This window comes from Rhinolophus ferrumequinum, chromosome 26, assembly GCF_004115265.2.
Source record: "Rhinolophus ferrumequinum isolate MPI-CBG mRhiFer1 chromosome 26, mRhiFer1_v1.p, whole genome shotgun sequence".
NCBI lineage: Eukaryota > Metazoa > Chordata > Mammalia > Chiroptera > Rhinolophidae > Rhinolophus > Rhinolophus ferrumequinum.
The window spans coordinates 22,815,109-22,838,778 of record NC_046309.1 but is presented as its reverse complement, the minus strand read 5'-3'; the positions used below and the strand labels follow the sequence as shown (position 1 = coordinate 22,838,778).

At 36.8% G+C, this 23,670-nt stretch overlaps 1 protein-coding gene across 4 annotated transcripts in view; it reads left to right on the top strand.

Moving 5' to 3' along the window:
- The window catches only part of CPED1 (cadherin like and PC-esterase domain containing 1), a 251,594-nt gene that overhangs the window by 53,449 nt on the left and 174,475 nt on the right, over positions 1-23,670 (top strand). For all 4 annotated transcript variants that reach the window (XM_033098799.1, XM_033098798.1, XM_033098801.1 and 1 more), the window contains 2 exons: positions 3,874-3,980; positions 9,723-9,798. In XM_033098799.1, the coding sequence (XP_032954690.1) occupies positions 3,874-3,980; positions 9,723-9,798 (183 nt within the window). The remainder of the gene's footprint in view (positions 1-3,873; positions 3,981-9,722; positions 9,799-23,670) is intronic.

Sequence of the window (23,670 nt, the reverse complement as noted above, 5' to 3'; positions counted from 1 at the left end):
ATGGGACCTGGGCCACTTAACAATCCAACTGGAGAGAAGAGACATAAGTGAAAAAGATGGCTGCAGGCCATTCTTGATTTTTCCAGGCTCTGGAGAGAAAGAATGACTCTAAGGGTCCACACTTCAGTCCTTGCCCACTTTAATGTAACCTAAAATGTCTTAGGAGTTGAAGTGACCATTTTCAATTGTGGAAGACCATGGCCAAATCTGGAAATCAATTCAGACGTTCTTTTAAGACCAACTGACCAAATATCAATTTGCCTAGTCATCTCATCTAAACCAATTTATGTAATGAACAAGTCTAATTCATTTAAAGCTAAAACACGGAACATCAACCTGCTGAATGAGCAGTTCATGGGACACTGACATAGCAGTATTTTGCACCAGGTCTAGCACTGTTTGCTGCTGCTTGAGGCAGAGCCCAGGAGGTGTTAGTACCAGGTGGGGCCACTACGGTCAACTGGAGAACTTGCCGGAAGCTGTACTCAGTTCCAGCCAGCATCTGCCATGTAGGATATGGACCAGGTGTTACCAGAGCATCCAAGTTTTTAAATGAAGGCTGACATCTGAACTTTTATGTGAATTGTGCTGACATTTGTGTTTTGTCAAATACTTAAATTTAAAAACAAAAACAAAACAAACACTGTGCTGGCCAAATGCACCCCATATATGGGCCCGACTCTCCCTGGGTGCCTGAGGTGACACTGGACATGTGTATACCCATCCTCGTGCTTCCAGCTAGGTCAGCATGGCCCAAAGCTCCTCAAAATATAGTGACTTGTAATTTTGCTGAGGCACAAATTTGTACCCCAAATGCTCCAGGGTTGACTTCTGAATGTGATTTACTTAGCTAGTCAATGTACTTTGTTCTCTGCCCAATTTCTACACTTCAGTGTGGCTTTGGGGTTTTTTTTTAAATCAAGTTAGAACAGTACCAATCATGAAAAAAAGCTTTTTCTTTAATAAAAAAAAAAGGGCTTTGGGAATCAGGAGAGGCAGTTGACTTCTAGTGTTGGAGAAAGAAATGAAGAGAAAATGATAAGGTCTACTAAATATTTAACTAGAAAATAGTTTGAGGTAGAATTTAATGAAGGGTAACAAGAGGAATTTTGAGTGGAAACAATTAGTGTTTTTCAGACCATGGTAGCAAAAATTAGACAAGAAGTAGAAAGAGATTATTTGAAAATACTTTACTTCATTTTAGAGGGAAATTTATATGCTATAGAGTATTTTGGAAATATTAACTTTGATTTTTAAATATTAATTAAATATTTTTGAGAGGTGAGGGGTAACACTTATGAATGTTGGAAAACTGTGGGGTGCTTTATAAGTGATGCTAAATTCTTTTTAATGTTTAGATCCCTCAGATAGATTGCTATTTACTTTCATATTTCTAGTACAATTTTCTATTTATAGGAGGTTCTTGATAGATTTAATGTGTTGAATTATTTAAATGTGTCTTCCAGTTTTAAACATTTATGGTTTAAATATATATTTTTTTTTCTGTCAATTCCAGAAATTGCACATGTGCTTTGGGTAGTGAAAGGGGCCACATGCCTCAGAGGAATATATACTGTTTTTAACACCCAAACAATACAGTCCATGATTTGAAATCCTCTCTTTGCATATCCTTATCTTCTTAAAATATTTAGCTGAATATATTAAGACAGGAGGTTTCTTCCAGGGTTATGGTGTTTCCTGGGTTAGAAATAATATTGAATGAAACAGCCTTTTGTGTTTTCCCTTTTGAAAACATATCAAAAGGTTTTGGCTGAAAATACCAGGTGCACATTTAAAATGAAGTATTGGAATCAACACAGAGTATTTGGATTGGCCTAACGGAATCTGTTTGTAGTTTCCTTCAAAGTGAGGGTTTGTGGAACAGGCCCTGTAAGCCTAAGGCCTGATGGCAATTACATGGAGAGACTTCTCCCACCCCGAAATCGCCCGCACCATTTCTTCTTGTCCCTTTGATCTAGTGTTCTATCTTCCAGCATTTTGGGATATAAGCAGACACAGAAGCTCTAGGACAAGAACCTAGATATTAGCTTAAGTTTAATTGTCTGGATGGAGAGGTTTCTAGCAACTGAACAATTACAAACGGAGGAACCAATAGCCCAGACAGCATAGAGTTTGTCAAATTGTAAAGGACTAGGTTAGCGGAGAGTGAAATTTCATTCCTAATTGTTACAATTCACTCTTCCTTATCAAACTTCCTTTTTCTTTTTTCTTTCTGTAAAGCCCTTCTTTGCAAGCATTATACTTTCAAGTGAGAAATGCTTCTGGGAAATTTTTTAAAGGCAGGATTTGGAGACATTGGTTATTTTCTACTTTTTAGAAGCCACTACTATCTAATATGGGAGATGTCTTGTGAAGTTAGCATAAATAGTTACTCAAAAGAACATTACCTCATGATTGGTCAATAAAATATGCCATATGTACAGAAATTATTTATGTTTTTAAAACTGGATTTCCATCCAAAATGGGGGAAGTTTCACTAGTAATACCAATTCTTTTATACATTACCTTTTCTGGTTATTTTTCAGATACCTATACCTGTGTCCTCTCTGAAGTAACGTGTTTACCACCCTTTTATGGGCTAGTTATTCATTCACTCACAAATCTTTTTAAAGCACCAATTATATGCAAGGCCTGTTGATTAAAATTTTTATAAATAAATCAAAGAGAATAAGGTAAAATACACACAAATATTTACTTTTTTAAATGTTCGAGTATTATGCAAGAAAGTAGTACTCTTCTGAGATTCTTTTTAATTAAAGTTTATTGGGGTGACAATGGTTAGTAAAATTACTTAGGTGTCAGGTGTACAATTCTGTAATACATCATCAATATGTCACATTGTGTGTTCACCACCCAGAGTCAGTTCTCCTTCCATCACTATATATTTGACCCCCCTTTACTGTCCTCTATCACCATCCCGGCGCCCTTACCCTTTGGTAACACTAAACTGTTGTCTGTGTCTGTCTTGTTTTTTTGTTTGTCTTGTTCCTTTGTTGCTTTCAGTTTTATATCCTGCATATACGTGAAGTCATATGGTTCTTGACTTTATCTGTCTGATTTATTTAGCTCAGCATAATAATCTCAAGATCCATTCACATTGTCGCAAATGGCAGTATTTTATCTTTTCTTATGGCAGAGTAGTATTCCATTGTGTATATCTTTTGAGATTATTTTGGCAAGTTACTAGGATTTGTTGGCAAAGAGCTTTGTTCTCGGTGAAATAATTGAAATACCATTTGCTTTGGTCCATGTTATACTCTGCATTTTGAATTAACTCTGTGCTGTCTCTAGCTACACTACAAATTCCTTTTGGACAAAATACTGTCTTTTAAATTTTTCATTGAAATTTATTTTCTGCCTACCACAACTTCTTCTTTGTAAGAAATCTTATAAAAGCTTATTTGTTTTTAAAATCTTTGAGAAGTAATGGTGATGCCAAAGCCCAGAACAAAATATTCAGTGTTTTGACTTCTTATCATTATTTGATTTTGCAACCATCTTAAAAAGCTTTATAATCTTCTTTCCTCTCAATCTCCAAATGACTTCATAAATTTATAAAATTAGTGACTTAAAACATTATAATTTTGCTTTTTTAAAAGGAATTTTATGATATTACTTCAGATTGTTGAGTTTTCCCTAGGATACAATACTAAATATAAAAAAAATTAGGTCTATTAAATTAGAAAAGTTGAATTTTAGTTACTTTGAAAATTGACTTTTAAATATATTCACAATCATTGTTGCTTGTGTTTTAGTATTGAAATAATTATATACTTTAATCTGAAGAAGAAAATACTGTCTTTTAATAAATCTGATAAAATTGTTTGTTTTCCAATGTTCTTTTGCTGTTAGGTAATTTGGGCTCTTGGGATCTGCTCATTTGCCTGTCTCCTAGGAAAGCTGGTGGAAAACCCTGCATATCCAAGGAAGATATGTGCCAGTTAGGTTTACATCAAAAGGTAAGTATTATTTTTCAGAACTATACATCAATCAGCTCTATAGTTATTATCACCAGGGCTTCTTGTTCTATAATGTTAAAAAAGAAAAAAAAAAGTCTTAAAAAATTACATCCATTACATCTTTGGAGAAAGTTCCAATGGCCATGCCTTATACGATTTATAAGGCATAAAATGGTGACCATTTGTTGTTTGGTAGGATCCCCCTCAAGTTCAGCTGCTACCAGTAAGGGCCCAGTTTCACCTTATAGGACCCCAAACTTGACCTAGAAGTTTATAGCCTATGGAATGTTGCTTACCCTGGCCACAGGTTCATCCAAAGAAGCAAAGTCTTTATTCTCTAGATCACTGTTTTCAAACTTAAACTGGTATCCCAAATTATAATAACATTTGTACAATTTCCTATTAACTTTCAAAAAGGACATCCAATATTTACTATTTTCTGTGAATGTTTATAGATACTTTTAGAAAAGTTACCTAAAAATTATCAAATGCTGCAATGTGCTAATCAGTGTGCTGGAACTTTACGTATGTTCTATTTTTGATACCTATAGAAAATCGGTGAGAAAAGGGTCAACACCAATAGCTAGTTTTCAGTAGTTAAAGTACCATGTTTCCCCAAAAATAAGACCAGGTCTTATATTAATTTTTTGCTCCAAAAGATGCATTAGGGCGTATTTTCAGAGGATGTCTTATTTTTTCCTGTACAACAATCTACATTTATTCGAATACAGTCATGTCATCTTTTTCTGGAACATCATCATAACGCACTAAATGTGTCCGTCTGGCTGACGATCTTAACTGGGGCTTATTTTCAGGAAAACACGGTAGTACTGTAATAGCCACCCTGATCACTTGATATTTCTGCAACTGACAGTCCTGATAAGGCCTTCCTCCTTCTTACTCTTTACTCCCTTGGATTTTGGGCTGAGCACATTATTTTGTTTCTTGTGCATCTTTGGCCATTCCATTTCTGGGTGGTTTTTATTTGTGTCTTTGTTTGTTTGCTTTATTTTGTTTTTAATAGCTACCTTTTCTCTGCCCATTCTTAAGTGCCTGTGTTCCCAACGCCACTTCCAAGGTTGCAGCTCCGATTTGTAGATGATTCCCATATCTATATTGGAAGGTCAAATTGCTTTCCCAGGCTTCGGGCTGTCAGGCCTGCAAGATCATCTCCATTTCTGTGTCACACAGACACCTCAAACTCTACACGGAGAAAACCAACTCATTGTTCTCCCTGGTAAATTTACTTCTGCTCTTGCATTCAGAAGCTATGCATAACTTCTGTTCCGTTGGTCGCAAGCATTATCAATTACTCTGTCATCATCTAAGATAGAAATCTGGTCTTCACTTTTGAGCCCTTCTTCTCCCTGGTCATGTGCATTCTGTCAATCATCAATACTAACAAATTTAATTCTTAACTATTCCTCAAATATTTTACGTACTACTCAATATTTCTCAAATATCCATACTTACTACCTTTATTCTTGTCAATCACCACATCTCACCAAGACTATTGCTGAATATTCCTCACTGATTTTTCTTAAGCAAACACTCTGCCCCTGAAATCCACTCTGCCCACAGTTATCAGAGTGAAAAATATAAAATCCTGAACTAACCTGGTTACTCCTGTGCTGAAAATCTTGAATGGATTCCCATCGACTGTAGGATAAAGTCCACAATATTTGCTGTGTCTCTCAGTCAACATCTAAGCAGGAGACAAATGCCATACTCAAAAGAATTTAACTGAAGAGAAACCAATGAAAGAACTTTTTACAGAGGTTTGGGCAGGGTAAGAGAAACAAAAAATATTAGGAACACCCAGAAACTGGCAACATCATAAGCTTTTACCCACCTCTAGACCAAAGAAGGATAATGCAGAAGGAATGGTGTAGCAGGACTTAATGAGAGCTGGAGCCAAGGAAGAGAGGTCAGTGGAAAGGAGTTAGCCATTGCCAAGTCATAGCCCTGCAGAGAGGGAGCTGGGAGGATAAGAGCCCAACCGCTCCCTACTCCCCACCTCCTATCTCCTGCCAAGGCCTCCAGTTGGTACCAGGTACCATTCTCAGTATTGACATATTTATGTCCATTCTTTACATATGTGACAACTAAAGCACAGAGAGGTTAAGAAAATTGGCTAAGTCCTCATAGCTAATAAATGAATCCACCGGGATTCAAATCCAGACAGTCTGATTTCAAATTCTGTTTTCTTAATCATATCACCATAGAACCTTTCTAAAATATTTAGTCACTGCATTTACAGTCTGTTCTAATGACTATTCTTAAAGAATAAATCAATTCTAAATGATACCTTTTAGGAACTGTCACTTTAGAGCATGAAGAATTTGAAGCTTCACAAGCCATGTCCTCTGTATGTAAATATAAATATTCAAAGCAGAAGTTGCTTCAGATTTGTTGGGGGTGTTGTAGGATTATCAATGAGTGTAGAGAATGATCAAAGAAAGAGTACCTGCTCAATGAAAATTACTGATCATGTCAGAACTTTGGAATTTAAGTGCTTAATGAAAATGATCATAAGATCTGATATAGAAAATGAATGGCCAGGAGTCTCTGTCATCAGGAGGAGAGTAACATAAATTCAGAACCAGAGTGGTCCATGAGATGCTGAAAGAGAAGTGAGGTCCACTCTTAGAGGTAGCACTAAATTTAGTAATTGGGGGCATAGCTCACCTCTAACAGACAGGCTCTAGTGTTTCAAGAGCAGAGAGCTTCACTTCTAGCTCTAAATGTTTGTAGGATTAGTAGCCCCTAAAACCCGGACACTGTTTTAGTACTTGGAGCACTGAGAACTACTGAATTGGCTCTCATTTTAAAGCATACAAGGATGTTTTGAGGTGAATTTGATGGAATGGTAATTGCACGTTAGAGACATGGGGGATAAAAACACTTTTTTTTTCTTTGATTAGCTGGTTCCCTTTTTGTCATTAATTCTTTTACGTATTGGTGATATTAAACAGCTTTTTTGATAAAGTAAAAGATATGAACGCCTGTACAGATCTAATGAAGAAAAAGTACAGTCCTATAAGATACAATGTTAAGTTTGTGTCACTCCCAATGTTCATGAGTAACAACAACAACAAAAATTTTCCCCTGGGTGTTTTCTTTATACTTTATAAACAGTCCAAATTCCAATGTGTGTTTTCTGTAATGAGTTAATGGTGTTACTGTAGTTTTACTTTTTGGATTTATAAACATGTTCTAAATGTTTATAATTAGTATTGTACGTTGGTTCTTATTAAAATGTGTCACAAAATAAGAATGAGTTTTTGCTTTTACTGCTGACAGTATGTGATAAAAACAATTTAGTTGCAGTTAACACGGATCAGGATTGTAGAAGGAATCGAAATCTTTGTAGTACACACTTCTTTTCTCCCAATTTGATCCCGGAAATATCCCAGGCTCAAAAGTTGTTACCCTTTTTATATGCATTCTAATCCTTTCAAATATATGAAAGATTTCCTGCCAAGAAAAACAGAACAGCAGTCTGTAACACACACACACAACACACACACACACGGTGTCAATGTGGGTTCACCCATTGTAACAAATGTACCCTCTGGTGGGGAATGTTGACAGTGGGGGAGGTTGTGCGTGTGTAGGGCCAGGGGTATCTGGGAAATCTCTGTCCCTTCTGCTCAGTTTTGCTGTGAACCTCAATCTGTCCCCCAAAATAAAGCCTGCTAGACAATAATCATTGCAATGTTCAGCTGGAGAAGCTCATCATATAAAAATCAGCTAATCCACATGAAAAGTTCTTTCATGATGTTCCATTTGATAATGATGCAAATCTTATAAATTTTATGATGCACATAAAAATAAGAATAATAAGCACTAGGAGACAGAAGATCGTTATTAGGTATAGCAATGGAAAAGGTACGATCTGTGTGATGTAGTTGATTTACCACCCACAGTCCCTGAGTGTGTTGATTTCTTTGTGCTGAGTTTTTCAGGTTAGCGGGTTAGTTTGGTGCTCAGTTCCAGAGTAGAATGGAGATGCTATTTATGGTGTCATGCGTCACTCTGGTTATGTCGTCTGCTGCAACTCTGAACTCTAAAGATGCGCTTTGGAGCAAAGAGCAGGGGAAGAGGTCATTGGGTGGAGTGGGAAAACAGGAGGCGGAAGACGAGTCATTGCTTCCCTTGACTTGGCTCTGGTTTACTGAAGTACGTTTTTTGTGGACTCTGAGTCAGTTCATCCCTCTGACCCAAGGTCTGAAATTAAAAGTCGTCTCTGATAGGACACAGCAACATACTATACTCTGTCTCTGCAGCATCTGGACAAATTCTCCTGGCCAGTTAGTTCAGTTATCGCTTTCCATGTTACCAGGATGCTTTTGTTTCTTTCAGTTTGTGGAGGACAATAGGCCCTAGATGCCCAAGTGAATTCGCCTGATGTGGGGAAACATGGCTGAAGTTTATTGGCTCTTGAAGCTTTTCACATCTATTGTAGAAATATTCTTTGTGTGTTAACTTAAGAAAAAACCCAAACCTCTGTTATGAGTTCCCCATACTTTTGCGGTGCTCTATCCCTTCCCTCCAGCCAGCCTGTCTTTGGAAGTCAGAGTGGAAAACTTTATGAAAACCCTCTTCTTTACCTGCACGTGGTCTCTGAACCTTCTTACTTTGAATTTGAGAAATGTAGGCATCTCTAAAATCTTAGAGCATTTTCTCAATTCCCAGTGCAATAAGAATTCAAGTGACTACAACTATGACTGAATTATTGAACTGATAAAATCTTAAAGCAGAAGTGAAACTTAGAGACCAAAGACTCTAAAATGAGAGAGAAAAGCAAAGTGATGTGTTCAAAGTTGCTAATGTTAGGGGGATACAACCAGTGTTTCCGGTTCCCTCTCTTTTCTCCGACTGTAGTTGAGTTCTTGTTATCTAGTCATGCCATCAGGACACGGTAGAAAAATTGTATTTTATTAATTTAGAGTGAATTAATTTGAAAGTGATCAATAGGTGTGCAAAAATGAATCTGATATTCAAGCTAATTGACATTGATCTCTTTCTGGTGAGGCTTTACCACACTTGGCATTGTTTTTGAGATTTTGTTGATAATAGCTAGTTAATCAATCTATAAATTCAGAAGAGGAGAGAATTAGCTTGTTTTTTCTTCTTTATAAGTTAAAGTATAAGTTAAGTTAAAGTACATGTTTGAATTTATGATAATATTTATGAATCTTTTTAAGAACAAGTGTTTGTTAAAATAGAGTTTTGTGGTGACGGGGCTTTATCTTTGGAAGCAGTAATGTTCTTTCAATATGAAGGGAAACGAACTTATGAAACAGGTTTAGCACAGAATTTCCTCTAAATGTCTGATTCAAGACAACGAGGGCAATTGGAACTTTGGAATTTAGTTGACTTTGAGGTATGTTGAGTACTATTTTCTGCCAAAGCTAAATTTGTAACTGTCAAGTTATGTGTGTTACTCTATTTCCCGTAAGGACAGAAGTATTTCCTTTTATTTCTAGCAAATATCATGGCTTTGAAATACAACAAGTTTTTCAAAATTTTGAAAATTGCTAAGGGCAAGTTTTTTATTTTATGTTATCAAATAAACCACTATATTATTCTGGATCTGAATGTTGACTTGTATTTGAGGGCAGAGTGTGGGTGGTGTACACAATACCTCACATCTTGATACCCTCTGGGTCTTTGCATTTCCTTAGTTCTAGCATTTATGACTGCCTAACCCACTAGAATCTTTTTCATTCCTTTCAGGTAAACACATTACCAGAAATACAGCATCAGCTTTGCAGAAAGGAAGGATTATGTCAAATAATTAGAAGATTTCCAGGTAATCTTTCATTTGCTTCCTTATGCATAAACACGTGAGATATGTAGTCTTCCATAGCAGACACCCACTGACAGAAGAGATCTCAGATCAACATATTAAGCTCCATCGTCTACCAATTCCATTATCACAAATCTGCGAGAATCTTTTTTTTGCCAGTGGATAACCTTGATAATAAAGAAAACAAGAAAAACATCAATATTTTTTCTTTTAGTTTTGCCTTCTAACTTTTTAGATGAATATTCCTTTCTTCCTATGTGTCTTTAAAATAACTACTGCTTTTTTCAAAAAAGCAATTATTGTAGTACTTCTTAATTATATAAAACTCAAAATTTTTAAAAATCATTTCTTCATGATTAAGTGATTCTGATTCTAACAAATGTGTTTCTTCTTTCTGAAATCCTCTCAGTTTATCTGTGTTTAAGACAGGATACGGAATGGCTAAATTCTATATTTTGACAATATTAGAAATTTGGGATAAAAATTACCATCTCATTTTCTCATAGGTTCCTAGAGTGGAAAGCAATATCAGATGTTATGAGTCTCCATAGATAAAATTATATTCTACTTTAAAACTCATCATGAAAGAGTTCCTCAAATTTCTAGTTTAAAAACCATTTAATGTTTAACAACTATGCCCCTAGAAATGATTTCACTATATAATTAAAATTTAGATCTACATAGATTTAATTATGTTTTAAAATTAATTTGTGTCTGAGTGGAATCAGAAAACTGATAGCTTCACTCATCAGCTTTTCCATGGGGCTTCTGCTTCCACAACAAAAATAAACCACATCGGTATGTCCCATTATAAAGATTACAGTCTTCTACTGTTATTTACCAAGGGTTAAAATAAAATAAAAATGAATCAGCAATTAAAATTTCAATTTAAGTAACTCATCTAAAATAAATAATAGCTGTATAAACTTGGTTCTGTAGTTTTGTTTTATATCACAGTTGTAACTGACTCTATAATCTCTAAGTTTGTTTTGTTTTTGTAAATATCAACTGGATAGTTTTTATTTTATGAAAAAAGAGTAATGTTTTTATGAGAAGCATCTAAAGCAATTATTTCTATTAATACGTTGCTAATAAATATCTAGAAATACACTTAAGGCAATTTGAAAAAAAATTGTTTACATTTTGAAGAGTGCCTACATCTTTAAGTTTTTTTGCTGTTGCTATTTACATTTCAAACTGATTGACCCGGATTATCAAGTTTCTTTAGCACTGGAGTTAGCAGAATAGAATCATAGGAGTGAATGTCCATTTATACAAGCCAGAAATGGATTGTCAGTTTAAAAAAAAGTCCCCAAACAACCATTATATAAGTTTATATTTTATATTTGCTTCCGTATAATTAAGAAGATTTTTTTCTGTTTTCTTTTGCTTTAAACATTTTTTATTCTTAAGAACATCTACAAGTTGTATATAACACATAGAATCCACTCTCCACTCTGTCTAGTGTATTATTTTCTATTTATCTCTGTGACTAACAAGATAGTTTTATGTAATATAGAGCCTTTTAAATGGAATTATTCCTCTTGTAATGTTTTCTTAGATGTGTAGTTTTAAAAGAATATGTCTCCAGCATAATTTTATAATTTAAACTTTATAAACAATAGCTTTTGTTATAGTCTTTTTCTATGAATATGTAGTATATAATATAAACTCAGCATTCACAAGGTTAAAAACATTTTATTTGTTATGGATACTGAATATTTAATATTGAATACAGATTAGTAGCAACATGTCAGTACCTAAATATACAGTACTATTAAAAAGGTAAGGTAGTAAAACTAAAACAATACTATATAACTTAGCTATTTATTTAAAACCAAAATGTCCCATGGCATTTTTAGCTGTGTTTTATTTGGAGGAAGGCAAAACACAAATTTTGAAACCAGAGATTTTAGATCTGCCACCTATTAGCTATGTGACTTAATTTCAGGGTTTTGTTTTTGTTCTTTTAATCTATAAAGTGAGGATAATGAGGACTTTTCATAGACTAAATTTTAAAAATAGATTCCATAATTGTGTATGTGTGTGTGTGTGTGTGTGTGTGTGTGTGTGTGTAAACACTGATTTGAAGAAAAAAAAATATTATATATTATACCTAACATACAATACTCAAAACTTGGTAACCGGATCATCCTAGATTTGAGAAATCAAGCAACGGGTTTCTCGATACTTAATATTTTCCCTTTATATGATTGATTATCCCTACAATTTTATGTTTCTGTCAACAACTGTGAAGGGTCTGCGATTTCTTCCTACTTCCAAGCTCACAAGTCAGCCTGCACAGCTCTGTGGGTGCTCCTGGGTCAGAGACAAATGACGCTATTATTTACAGCAATCTCAGTAAGCAGACGAACATCATTTGTCCCGGTTCACTGAATCCCAGTTCCCACAGGGCCATGAGAAGTGGGTAGGTGACACTTGTATACTTGTGGTTTTTGGTTCAAGAGAGGAACTCCGACCTTAGGGAATTTGATTGTTTTATAACAGGCAGTGAGCATGTCTGCCTTTTGCCCCCGAGGGAGACATTATTTTCATTATACTGGACAAAACCTTCTCTTTGCTCGGGAGTAAGATGTCATCTCTGTATTTCAAGGCTATCTGCTATATAAATGTCTTTGAAAAGATAGTTTAGAACCAAGGTTGTCAGTGCCTCTGTTTGCAAAATGTGCAGAAATGTAAAAGATGCGTGGAGAAGAGTGTCTGAGCAGTTTCAGAGAACACCTGACAAGGTGTAGCTCTGAAGCTTAAGCAATGTATAATCCTGACCAGGCTTTAAAGTCTTGTTGTGCTTCGGTTTTCTTATCTATAGAAATACGATGTTTGGCTGTGATCCATAATGAGATTGCAGGATTCCACCGTGCCTTTTTCCCAATACTAATGTGCTATCCTAGGTCTTATCTTAAGCAGTAGGTAGAGACAGGGATGCTAAGGAAGGCGGGATGAGCATGCTGGTAAATGTGGTTGGAACCCTGCAAGCGGGGAGGACAGAGTTTGAATCAGACGTAGAGAAGAGCTTGAAGACAGCATGAGACTAACAGTCTGTTCCATCCCAAAGCTACCCAAAGCTAAGCAGTGTACCTGCCTTGAGACTAGTGACTCACACTGAAAGACACACATCCATGGAATTTTTATGGGGTAACGCAAAGATTTATTTTTATCTTGCCATTGAATGCTTTGCTTTAAGAAACACAAGTTTTATCATTTTTTGTTGGCCCACACTTGTTGCTAATGTTTTTTGTTGCTTTTTATTAAGTTTGGCTTTTTGGTAAAAGGGATGTCTTTTCCATATTTGGAATATAAGTACAAAACAGAACATCAGAGAACTGTTTTATTTGGGTGGTGAGTTGTTTTTGTTCTTTTTTATGCGCCATCACCATCCAAGAAGTCAGGGTTAGAAATGAGCCAAATTTTTGGCCATTACTCATTTTTTCCAGTGGTATCTTAACTTTGAGCACCGCCTGTCACGTGAAGTTTGCAATGTACCCAAACATAGCACTTGGAACATTTCAGGATCTGTATCATCATTTTTTAAGTAACAAGTGAGTACATAAAGAAAAAGGAAAGCAATAAATAAAATTTCACACCTTTGATTGTATATAAACAAGACTGGACTTTAAAAAAGTATAGACGTTTACTACCAAATATAAAACACGTCTTTAAAATAACTATTGAATTTATTTTCAAGTATGGATCAATCATAGTTATGTATTCTCACATGGCACTGATGATTGTTTTTAATATTCCAGGTCTAAAAATTCCTGTTTATCATAGGATAGCAGTGAAATGTTGTCCGAGAATCAGGTGGCCTCGCTTGAATTTAAACAAAGCAACGTGGAAATTGTTGGTACTTAACACCATTGGAAGATTCTTATTGCTTTCCTTTTTTCCCCTCCCCTCTGCTCTACTTGGAGGAATGTATTCCTTCAATAAGATTACAAGGAATGGGACATTCTCAGTATTAGAGAAGATTGGGGACTTATCTCTACGAGACAGGCGTACTTTGTCAGAAGGCCAAAGTTTGTTTGTTCTCTGCGCTCTCCAATGTTGCCACCCGTCTCCGTGTCTCCTGGTGCTTCTTCACGCCTCTATCTTCCAAAGACTGCCACCCCTGTCCCGCACACTATTATGTTCTTTATACAAAAAAAAAAAAAAAATGCTTTCCCCAAGCAAAAATCATGTCTCTAGTATGACTGACTTCAGCTGGGTGACAGCAGGAAGTAAGTAAGCTGATGAAACTAATGCAGACTAAATTACACTCTCACCTCTGTCGTAAGCCTCTTAGATGTATTTGCATTTTATAAAAGAAGCTTGCAAACCCAATACATTTCTAATTGGTAGGATATCTGGAAGTGCATTCAACTTCTCCTGCAGTTCACCAGCAAGCCATGCACTTGCAAAGCTGACCATATCCATCTGCTTGTCTCTGTCTCTGCCATGACCAGCCTATTCCAAGTCAGCATTCTCTCATAGCCTTCCCACTTCCATTCTTGTCTCTGAAAAATACAGTCCACTATGGAGACTGTAGCTGGAGTCATCTTTCCCCCGTCCCCTTCATAAATCAGACAGGTTTATTAGGCTTGCTCACAGTCTGTCTAGGGACTGAACAGTGAGCCTCGGGTAACTAGCTCTCTGATGCTTGAATTTGATCCAGGGATAAATTTTATCTGGAACAGAAGTCACACACCCAAACGTTCAGGGGCCTGTTATGTGACATGACAAATGAATAATAAATTTAGAAGCTCGAGAGGCTAGATAACCTGCACATTTTCAGTATTTGGCCTGTCGTCAAATTTATAGACTCTTTACCATAAGCTATTTTGGTCTCTAAGAAAAGGAGTTGAAGACAGGAAAGTACAAGGCCACGTGGTATCACCAAGATGTAACTTAGCAAAGTTGCAAAGTTGGAAACTTAAAGAAATCTCCCTCATGTTTCTCATCCCTGTAAAGGTTTTCTGTATTCTGTGACCTGTAAGGTTTCACCCCACCTCCTTATCCCATACTTCTCTATGCTCCCTCCCCTTTGCACATCTTCACATTTCCCTAAACCTCCGTAACTCCAGCTTCCATTTTCCTCACAAAAAAGTAATTTTGCTAACCCCTGAGGACAGTGCAGCTGGGTTTTCCATGAAAACCTTAATCTCTGGCGTTGTGAGGGGTTGTCAGTATCTCTTCACTGCTCCTTCTTATCCTCTACCAACATTCTGACCACTCAACATACGAGTTAATAAGAAAATGATCACCTGGGTTAACTTCTTCCTCTCTACTTCACATCTGACATCATTCTTGTCCAAACGATGACCCTTTCATCATGCTACCCTCACAGCTCTTTGATCTCATCAAATCCATGACTTTCGTTTCCCATCAGCCTCAGCCTCCTTCAGCAGCCTTGCTCAGGGACTTGCATCGTGGAGAAATACTCTACCTTTGAAAGCTTAAACTAATTCACTCCTTTATAATCACACTCTTTCTGGCTTTTTCACGTCTTCAATGCCCCTGAGACTGGAACCTCAGGTGAGTCTTCTGGTACTCTTATTTCTGCGACTTTCTCCAAGTCCATCAGCCATTTTGGATCATAATTTTTTTTTTCCTACCAAGCCTGGACCACTGAGTCTGCCACTTGAAATATTTCCCTTCAGGCACCTACAACATTCATATTTTCTTCCATACTACCCATTAAATAAACAAACAAACAGATAAACAAACAAAAAAACCGTACAATCTGATTTCTTTGCTTCACACAACAAACACTGGAGAAAATCACAGAGTTTGCTGTTCTTTTTCGAGGATTTTCCTCACTTGTAAGATGGAGTTACACAACTCCTACAATTGTCAGCTCAACCACCACCACCAACACAACTGACCAGTGGCACCTGAAGAAACCTTTTCTAATTTCCCTCTAAAAAAACTTATGAAAACACATTAAAAAAAATTAAGAACTACTCCTAGCACTCACAACATAGAGGAATATGGGAGGAATTTCCAAGTAATCTAACGCTGATAGAAGTAAATTGTAGTTCTTAATGCTCTGTTCAATTCAGTGTAGGTAGAGAAGACCCTCCCCTCCATGGTTAGACTGTATTTCATAGGAAAACCCAGCACAGTGTGCAGATGGCTTTGGTGTGGTTTGTCAAAGAATGTCTCCCAACAGTTTCAGCCATCCGTTGCGCTAGACAAGTTCGACACCAGGACATGGAATTTAAGCTGTCCTTCACCTGTAAGCCTCCGAAAAGTCAGGTGGTGGGCCAAGGACACATTCCTTCCAAATTGAACATATTGTTTTAAAACTGAAGAAAATATGAAGAAGAAAAGAAATATCCTGAATCCACCACCCAGAGGTGATTACTAGGAACACTGATGTATGTATTTCATATTGAAAATTGAAACTATTATTACTCAAGAGTGTCTTCCAAGTGAAGTCTATCCGATTTGCTGAGCAAAATGGACACTTTCTTTCCTCTGTGCTCCTATTGTACCTGTGAAAGCCTCCACTATAGCCAAACCACATTGTATCTTAGTACTATTTGTATGTGTTTGTCTCCCCACAAGGACTGAGATTTCCTGAGGGCAGAACCTCAGTTTTCACTTCTCAAGTTTAGCGTATGGTTATCATTCCTGGTATGCAATAGCCATTGTAACATTTTTGAATGAGACTTGAGAGGATGCTACTGGAGGGGGTTAGAGTTCTGGAAGGGGAGCCCTGCCCATCAGCAGAGCGTCTTGGCAATGCTTGGATGATTTATCCATTTACCCATTACAAGCTCAATACAGAGTTGGTGCTATAGGGCAGAGAACAGAAGCAAGAGAAGTTGAAAATATTGGCTGATTCCTCTAAGGTATAATTACCAATTTTGAATAATAAGATATTTGCATCTATGAAAGAACTAGAGAACTGTCATAGTATTACACACACAAGGCAGACAGGTACCCGTAAATTACATGATGCCGTAACACCTTCTAGGTAGTACTGATCACTTTATTGCTGTCTAAAAGCATAAACTTCACACTTTCTCACATTGTTGGTTCATCCTCATTCATGCAGGCTGGATATGGCGTGTACTTCCCTTTAGCAGTTTCATGTTTTATACCATTTCAACCCCAAATGCTTTAAAAATTTGTTCACCATTTCTTTAGAGGAGAGGCTAAGTGCCGACTGCCAGAAGGATGGAGTAGGAAGACAACGGTGAGAATTTTCTCACGTTACTTATCCAGCGATCTTTCAGTACTTCCTATAGATTAACTCTCTAGGTAGTTTTCTTCATCTTAATGGTTCTGCATTTAGGGCAGAGGAAATAAATCCAATACTTCTTGCTGACTATTGTGCTTCAGCATTTTTTCCCCATGGATCCTGGGAAAGAAAGCAAGAATGTCTGAGCTATAACCAGAAAACCTAACTCAGAAAGAAAGAGAATTGATCTAGATTACAGTGGATGCCAGGTGGATTATTTTTCTTTTATAAACTCTAAATCTTAAAAAAATCTCAGAAGCCCTATTTCATGAAGAAATGAAATTGCTTTGATGAATAACAGGTATGATCCTTCCCTCTTCATTCTCTCCTTTGCCCTTTCTTTTTTCCTCCTGGTAGCCTGTGAAGGTAACTTCCGGACCCTGAGCAACCCCCTAGAAGCAGCTCCAGAGAATTCCGTCTGGGAATCACTCTTCTAGATAAGGAACTCTAGAATAGAGAGAGTAAAGAGCAGTCAGCGGGGATGGGAAATACGTTTGTGTTTCTTTCTATGTACCCAGCATGAAAGTTAGCAGAAATGTTGTTCTCTTTCCTCCCTGTATCCTGTTTAGGTTTTTGGCCACTCCTGAGAGGGAAGTTATTGAAAATAGAAATCACATTTTTAAAAATGATCAAACATGCATTTTTAAAATTCCTTCTACCTTTGCTTTTAATTTTGCCTTTATTATACATTCATTGTGGGAAGAATAGAAAATATAGATAAAAAGAAAGAAAAATATGTAAACTTAGTGAAATTACACAATTATCCATACCTTCCCTATTTACAATCTTTACATACTAAAGTGCATGCAATTCAAGTGTGAGAAAAATGATGACATATTTATCAATGGAAAACTGATGAATTAAAAATGTATTAAAAATTAATAAACTTATTAGCATAGAAAAATATTCACACGACATTGTTGAGTTAAAATAAAAATATGTACTATCATATATCTTGCTGATTTATATAATATCTATGTAAAATATATATTAATATGTTTTTAAAATATATATTTACCTGTATACATACATATATTAATTCATTTAATACTCCCAATATCTCCAGAAAGAAGATACCAATATTATTCTTATTTTACTTGGGTGTAGCCAAGTTAGTTGAACTTTCCAGAATCATGTCTAACAAGTGGTATCTGCACATAGGCAGTGTGACTCGGGAGCCTACTTTCCTAACCACTTCACTCCGCCAAACTCCCCAGGGTGGTATTCAAGACCCCCCACAGGCTGAGGCAGTCTACCCTTCTCCGTGCTCACCCACTATTCCCCCAACCTAACTCTCTGTTCCAGCCAAGCTCCTCCTTTCACTGTCTTTTCAAGGGCACACTCTGATGCCCGCTCCTCTTCCTGCCTTTCACCAAATGACCTCATTTTAATCCCAGTTGAAACCGGAATGATCTCAACTTAATCATCTCTTTAAGGCCTTTTCTCCAAATACAGTCACATTCTGGGTGGTTAGGACTTCAACGTATGGATTTTGAGGGGCCACAACTCAGCCTGTAACAGTGAGGAGTGGATGGAGGAAGCAAGGAAATGTGACTGGCAGTTCCACCAGCTCCATATGGAGAGGAAAGAACGATGCCCAACAGACGGAAGAGATGTTGGACGGACCAAAACAACGGATGACCTGGTATAGGTGTTTGATAAATACTTACTGATGGGTTATACGATGAAGCCCATGGAATTCTCCAGACAGAACTCCCCCACCCCAGTAATTTTTAAATAAGGGAATATTTATCTTTCCTTCTCTTCAGCACCAAGATCTGGGTATTATCTATCTACTGGCTGCTTAGTGCCCTTCTGCTGGCTTATATGTCGATTTGCCTTTCCGTGCCAAGCTTGGTTCTTACTTTCTACCTTGAATCCCAGTTTTCACATATTCTCAGACCTTGCCTCTGCTCTCCAGATCTAGCTAATATGATAATTAGTGCCGTTCTTCTCACCTCTCCCAAATGTACACTTTTTCATGTACTTAAATCCAAATGAATAATTTTATTGATAAGAATTTTCGACACCACCACACACCAGTCAGAACCTCACGGAAACTCCTGAATCATGCAATTGCAATGATCACCTACACGGTCTGAGCTATTCATAGAAGTCACCCCTCTGCCTGTGAACCATAAATCTCTAAATGACGAAAGGCAGCCAAAAATCAAATGAAGATTTCAGGAGAATGATAGTCTTGCTTCATGTCCTTGAAAGTGGGGGGAAAATACCTGCTGCTTACTGTATAACCTGGTAGACGGAAACTCCGTAATTCTTCCTTCCATTTGGCATTTCTTAAAAGCTAAGAAGCAAGCTTGTCAATGTGGCTGGAATATATACTACACAGTGCTTCACGGCTGGCCGCTGGCAAGGAAAGAGGGAAAGTCAGTGTAGGTGAGTGTGAGCTTTCGAAGACTCACTTTCTCTTGTCTTTGGAGAAACTAAACCGAGCTCATTGACCCAAAGGTATCCCTTGCTCTTGTCTTGTTCAGGCCTTTATACAGTGCACATTTGGCATCCGACCAATCTGAATATCGGGCAGCATGTCCATTTTCCAGTAAACATTTGGGAGCTCCTTGACTTCGCTGAAGTTGCACTAACGACCTACTAGGTGAGGGAGCTGCTCCCTTCCTCTTCTGTTGGGAGAGCAAATCTAAAAGGTCTTGACCTTTTCAAGTTGAATTGGTTTGATAAAACTTTACATTTCTGGTTTGTGACCTCTGTCCCTCATGCCATCGTGTAGATAATCTATTTCACTTAGGGAGTTTGTTACCTTGTGCCACACTGTCGTACCTTGGTACGACAGTGTGTAGCAAAGTTATACTATGTGTGATTCTGGTGATTAATTCTGATTTTCAACAGACTGTAAAGGAAGAGGTGCTAAGAGTGATATTCACTTCTGTTGTTTAATTCTCTCCTGTAGGTCCCTGTTTACTTATTTCAACGATAAATAGGCAGGTAGGATTGCATCTAAATAATGGCAAAACAACTTCTTAAAACATGAAGAACTTTAAACACTGAAAGTAGATTACATAATAAAAACTTTTATTTGCACTACATAATAAAAATTCAGTAAGCTGTATTTGTACTTCATGGATTTGGTTATCTTGTTTACCCAGCCTGCATCTATTAATTAATAGTTTATTCCCAGCTATGTGCAGACACATTCCATGACTCAGAATATATGTAGGCTGCTAAAATAAACTATACAACATTTGTTTGCATTTTCTTCAACAAATGACTGATATTTTCCCCGTAGCAATTCATCCAGAGTCACTGTTTTTGCAACAGAAATATCAGCAGTGAATCTGAAGTCTTGATAAGATAACTAAAAAGCATAACTTGCTTCAAAATAGATGAAAAAGTTCTTACAGAAGTCGCCAAACTTTTTATTTTTAAGCAATTGGGGCTGTACTACTTGAAGATTACAAGAGCTAGGTCAAGAAGGGCGTGGAGCAAACTCAAGGCCTAGGATTTTGCTGCCGAAGAGGTGAAAATGAATCCTGAAACTTTCATACTTGTTTTGTTTTGTGAGTAAACCCAATAAATGAATGAGCACTATTACTCTAACTTTGATTAGTTTGCTTACACATTTAAAAAATCTATCATACATACATACATATATATATATATATACATATATACATACACATATGTACATATATGTTATATATATTATATAGAGAGTGTGTTTAGTGTTGGGGGATAGACAATGTTGAACTTCGAGATATCTTTCCTAGTCTTCTTCCGGTGGTAGAGATATTGAACGACAACAACAACAAAAAACTTAAAATGTATGACAGAGAAAGTGCTAGTAAAAATTTCTCATTTATCAGAATTTCTTTATTTATTCATTTTCACCGCAGTTCAGGGCCATGAACTGACTTTGGATTTGCAAGATAGCATCAGTATCAGAAAACAAAAGCCCACGCAAGTGATGCATCAACTGTAATCCACACGACTTCATACAGTGTATGTTACATAGGTCTTTTTCATGGGAAGATCATGTATGTTATGACTAGTTTCTTGAACTTCTCATTGTAACTATAATAATTAATAATATATTAGGACCAGTACATTAACAGGCATTTAGTGCCTTCTAATGTGATACATTCTGTTGAAAAATATATTGATAAAGACCCAAAATGAGAGTTGCAGCAAGCTATGAACAAAGTGAAATACATTCATTTCGCTAAGTAGAATTGCAGAAGCCTTCATTTGTAGTTGAAGTTGTGATTAGAAAGGATATGTATTTGGCAGAAGTATAATTAACTCAATGAATAGAGTAGCTTTGGAAGATGTTTTTTTACTCTTTGATGATAGGTTGGATGTGCTTCGGTCTGGGAAAGAAGCATAGACTATTTTATAGTCAACCCCAATCAAATCCTGTGATTCATTGCATCAGTAACTTTTGAGACTATTTTCTTCAAACTTCTCTTAGCACCATCTAATGGTAAAATATGGAACTTTCTCTTTCCTTGGATTATTTTAATTAGTGGCATCATAGAGTCATCGCAGCAGTACAATCCCACTAGTCATTTCACAGGACAATGTAGTATATCAAAGGGTGAACTTACCCTCAAAAGGACAAAAAAGTAGGTAATTCATTCATATAAACTGACAGGGCCTTTTGAAGGCCCATCTTGTCTCACCCATTTCTAAGAGTCCATAAGAAAGTATGTACTGCTAAGGTTTGTAACATAAGGTGTCAGAAGAAATCTAACTTCCCCACACAGTGAAGGCAGAAGTGTGAAAACCTGTGGTCCTGCAATGAGAAGACCTGAATTCTGGTTCCACCCAGCTATTAACTATAGTTACATTGACTCAGGGAAAAGTACTTAGTCCATTTGTACCTCTTTCCTAGACTTGTAAAATAGGAGCGATTGTACTGACTACTCTTTCCTCATAGAGTTGCCATAAAAAATGCTTTATAAAAGAATATGTATTATAAATCTATAAAATAATATATAAGTCATTGCTTCTATGTTACTCAAGATATGCATGAATTCATTTGGAGAAAAAAATTCAATGAGGTTTTCTACCTTCCACATTGACATACAACTGTCCCCAAAATATATGTTGTTCTTTTTGGAGGCATTCTGGTATGGAAAGAAATAGGTCAGTATTACCTAGAGTTAGAGGTTGAGTATATAGACAGTCATCAAACAGAATTTTAATAGTACTAGTTTTGAGTTTGTTTTCTAGATAACTAGAGTAGGGCTTCATGTTTTACACCACAAGGTTATTTTACAGATAAATGCCCCTCAGATAATAAGAGGTAATGTTAATTTTTGCTTATTATTTGCCAGACACTACATACTTATTCTCTAACCTTCTATAACCATCTATGGGCAGATAGTGTCATGCCTTCTTAGATAAAGAAATGGAAGCTCCAAGAACCTGTAGGTTACACAACTGGAACGAAGCAGATCCATATCTCAAGTACTATACTATATACCCCTACACTGTATTTTAAGCCCATCTTATAATGCAAGAATATAAGGAAGGAGCTATTTAACAAAGGTTAACGATCGCTGGGCCTAATGAGAGCTTGAACTTGTTTACCCATTTTTTAATTCTTATTTCATCGATGAAGATAATCTTTATAATTTCTTATTTATCAGAATATTTACATGTAAGAGGATGGTAAGTGAATTTGTTGCAGACAGAGATTGTTTTTGGTTTTGTTTAGGGAACTTAATAGCAGAAGGAAATTGTCTGGCCTGGTAGTCAGAGCTCAGGTCCTCCGTGCTCACTGGCACGTCCTTGTTACCTTTCTTCTGTTACCCTTTTTCTGATATGCCCACTCCGGGCTCAGCTCCCCAAACCATCCACAATTCTTCTAGGCAAAGTAGACAATTTACCAGACAAACCTCACACTACAGCCATGTGCCTGGGGCAAAGGGTGACGCAGGTGTAGGTGTAGCCACTGGCCTCAGGTCTGGGCACCTGGAATGATAGTGACCACCTTGTGCCACTTGGAAGGTCCAAGAGTTACTTGTCTTGCAATTTTGGAGCTGTACTTCTGACCTTCATGGGAGGGATTTTAGAATTCACTGACTGGACTGCCAAACTGGTTTATAAAGCATGAATCTGGGGGTATGGATTACTAATGTAAGTAGAACCAGATTATGTTTTGTGGGAAACAGATGATTTCTGTGGAATTAATGGTTCTCGAAAATGGTTTTCAGAATGAGCAATTGCTTTGATCTAATTTCATATCTGCTGTTGGATAATGGCTAGCTGCAGACTAGGCCAGGCTACATACGTGGGAATCCCACCTTGGCCATGTAACAGCCCAGTGTCCTTGGGTAGGTTTCCTACCTTCATTTCTGAGCTTCCGTTTTCTGGTTGCAATGTAGGGATGATTATTACTCTGTCTCCTAGAATTGCTGAGACAGCAGGATGAGTTAATACCTTTAAAGTACTTGGAACAATGCCTCGCACGCAGTGAGCAACCCACAGTGTTAAGTATTATGATTGTTACTTCAATCAGTATTTCTATAAATATTAGTTGATAATTACTAACTACTACTTTTATCTAATTTGGTGAGATCCATGTTTTTCAAAATTTACTAACGTGGGAATAAAACTAGGATCTTAAAATGGTCACAAAAATATTTATC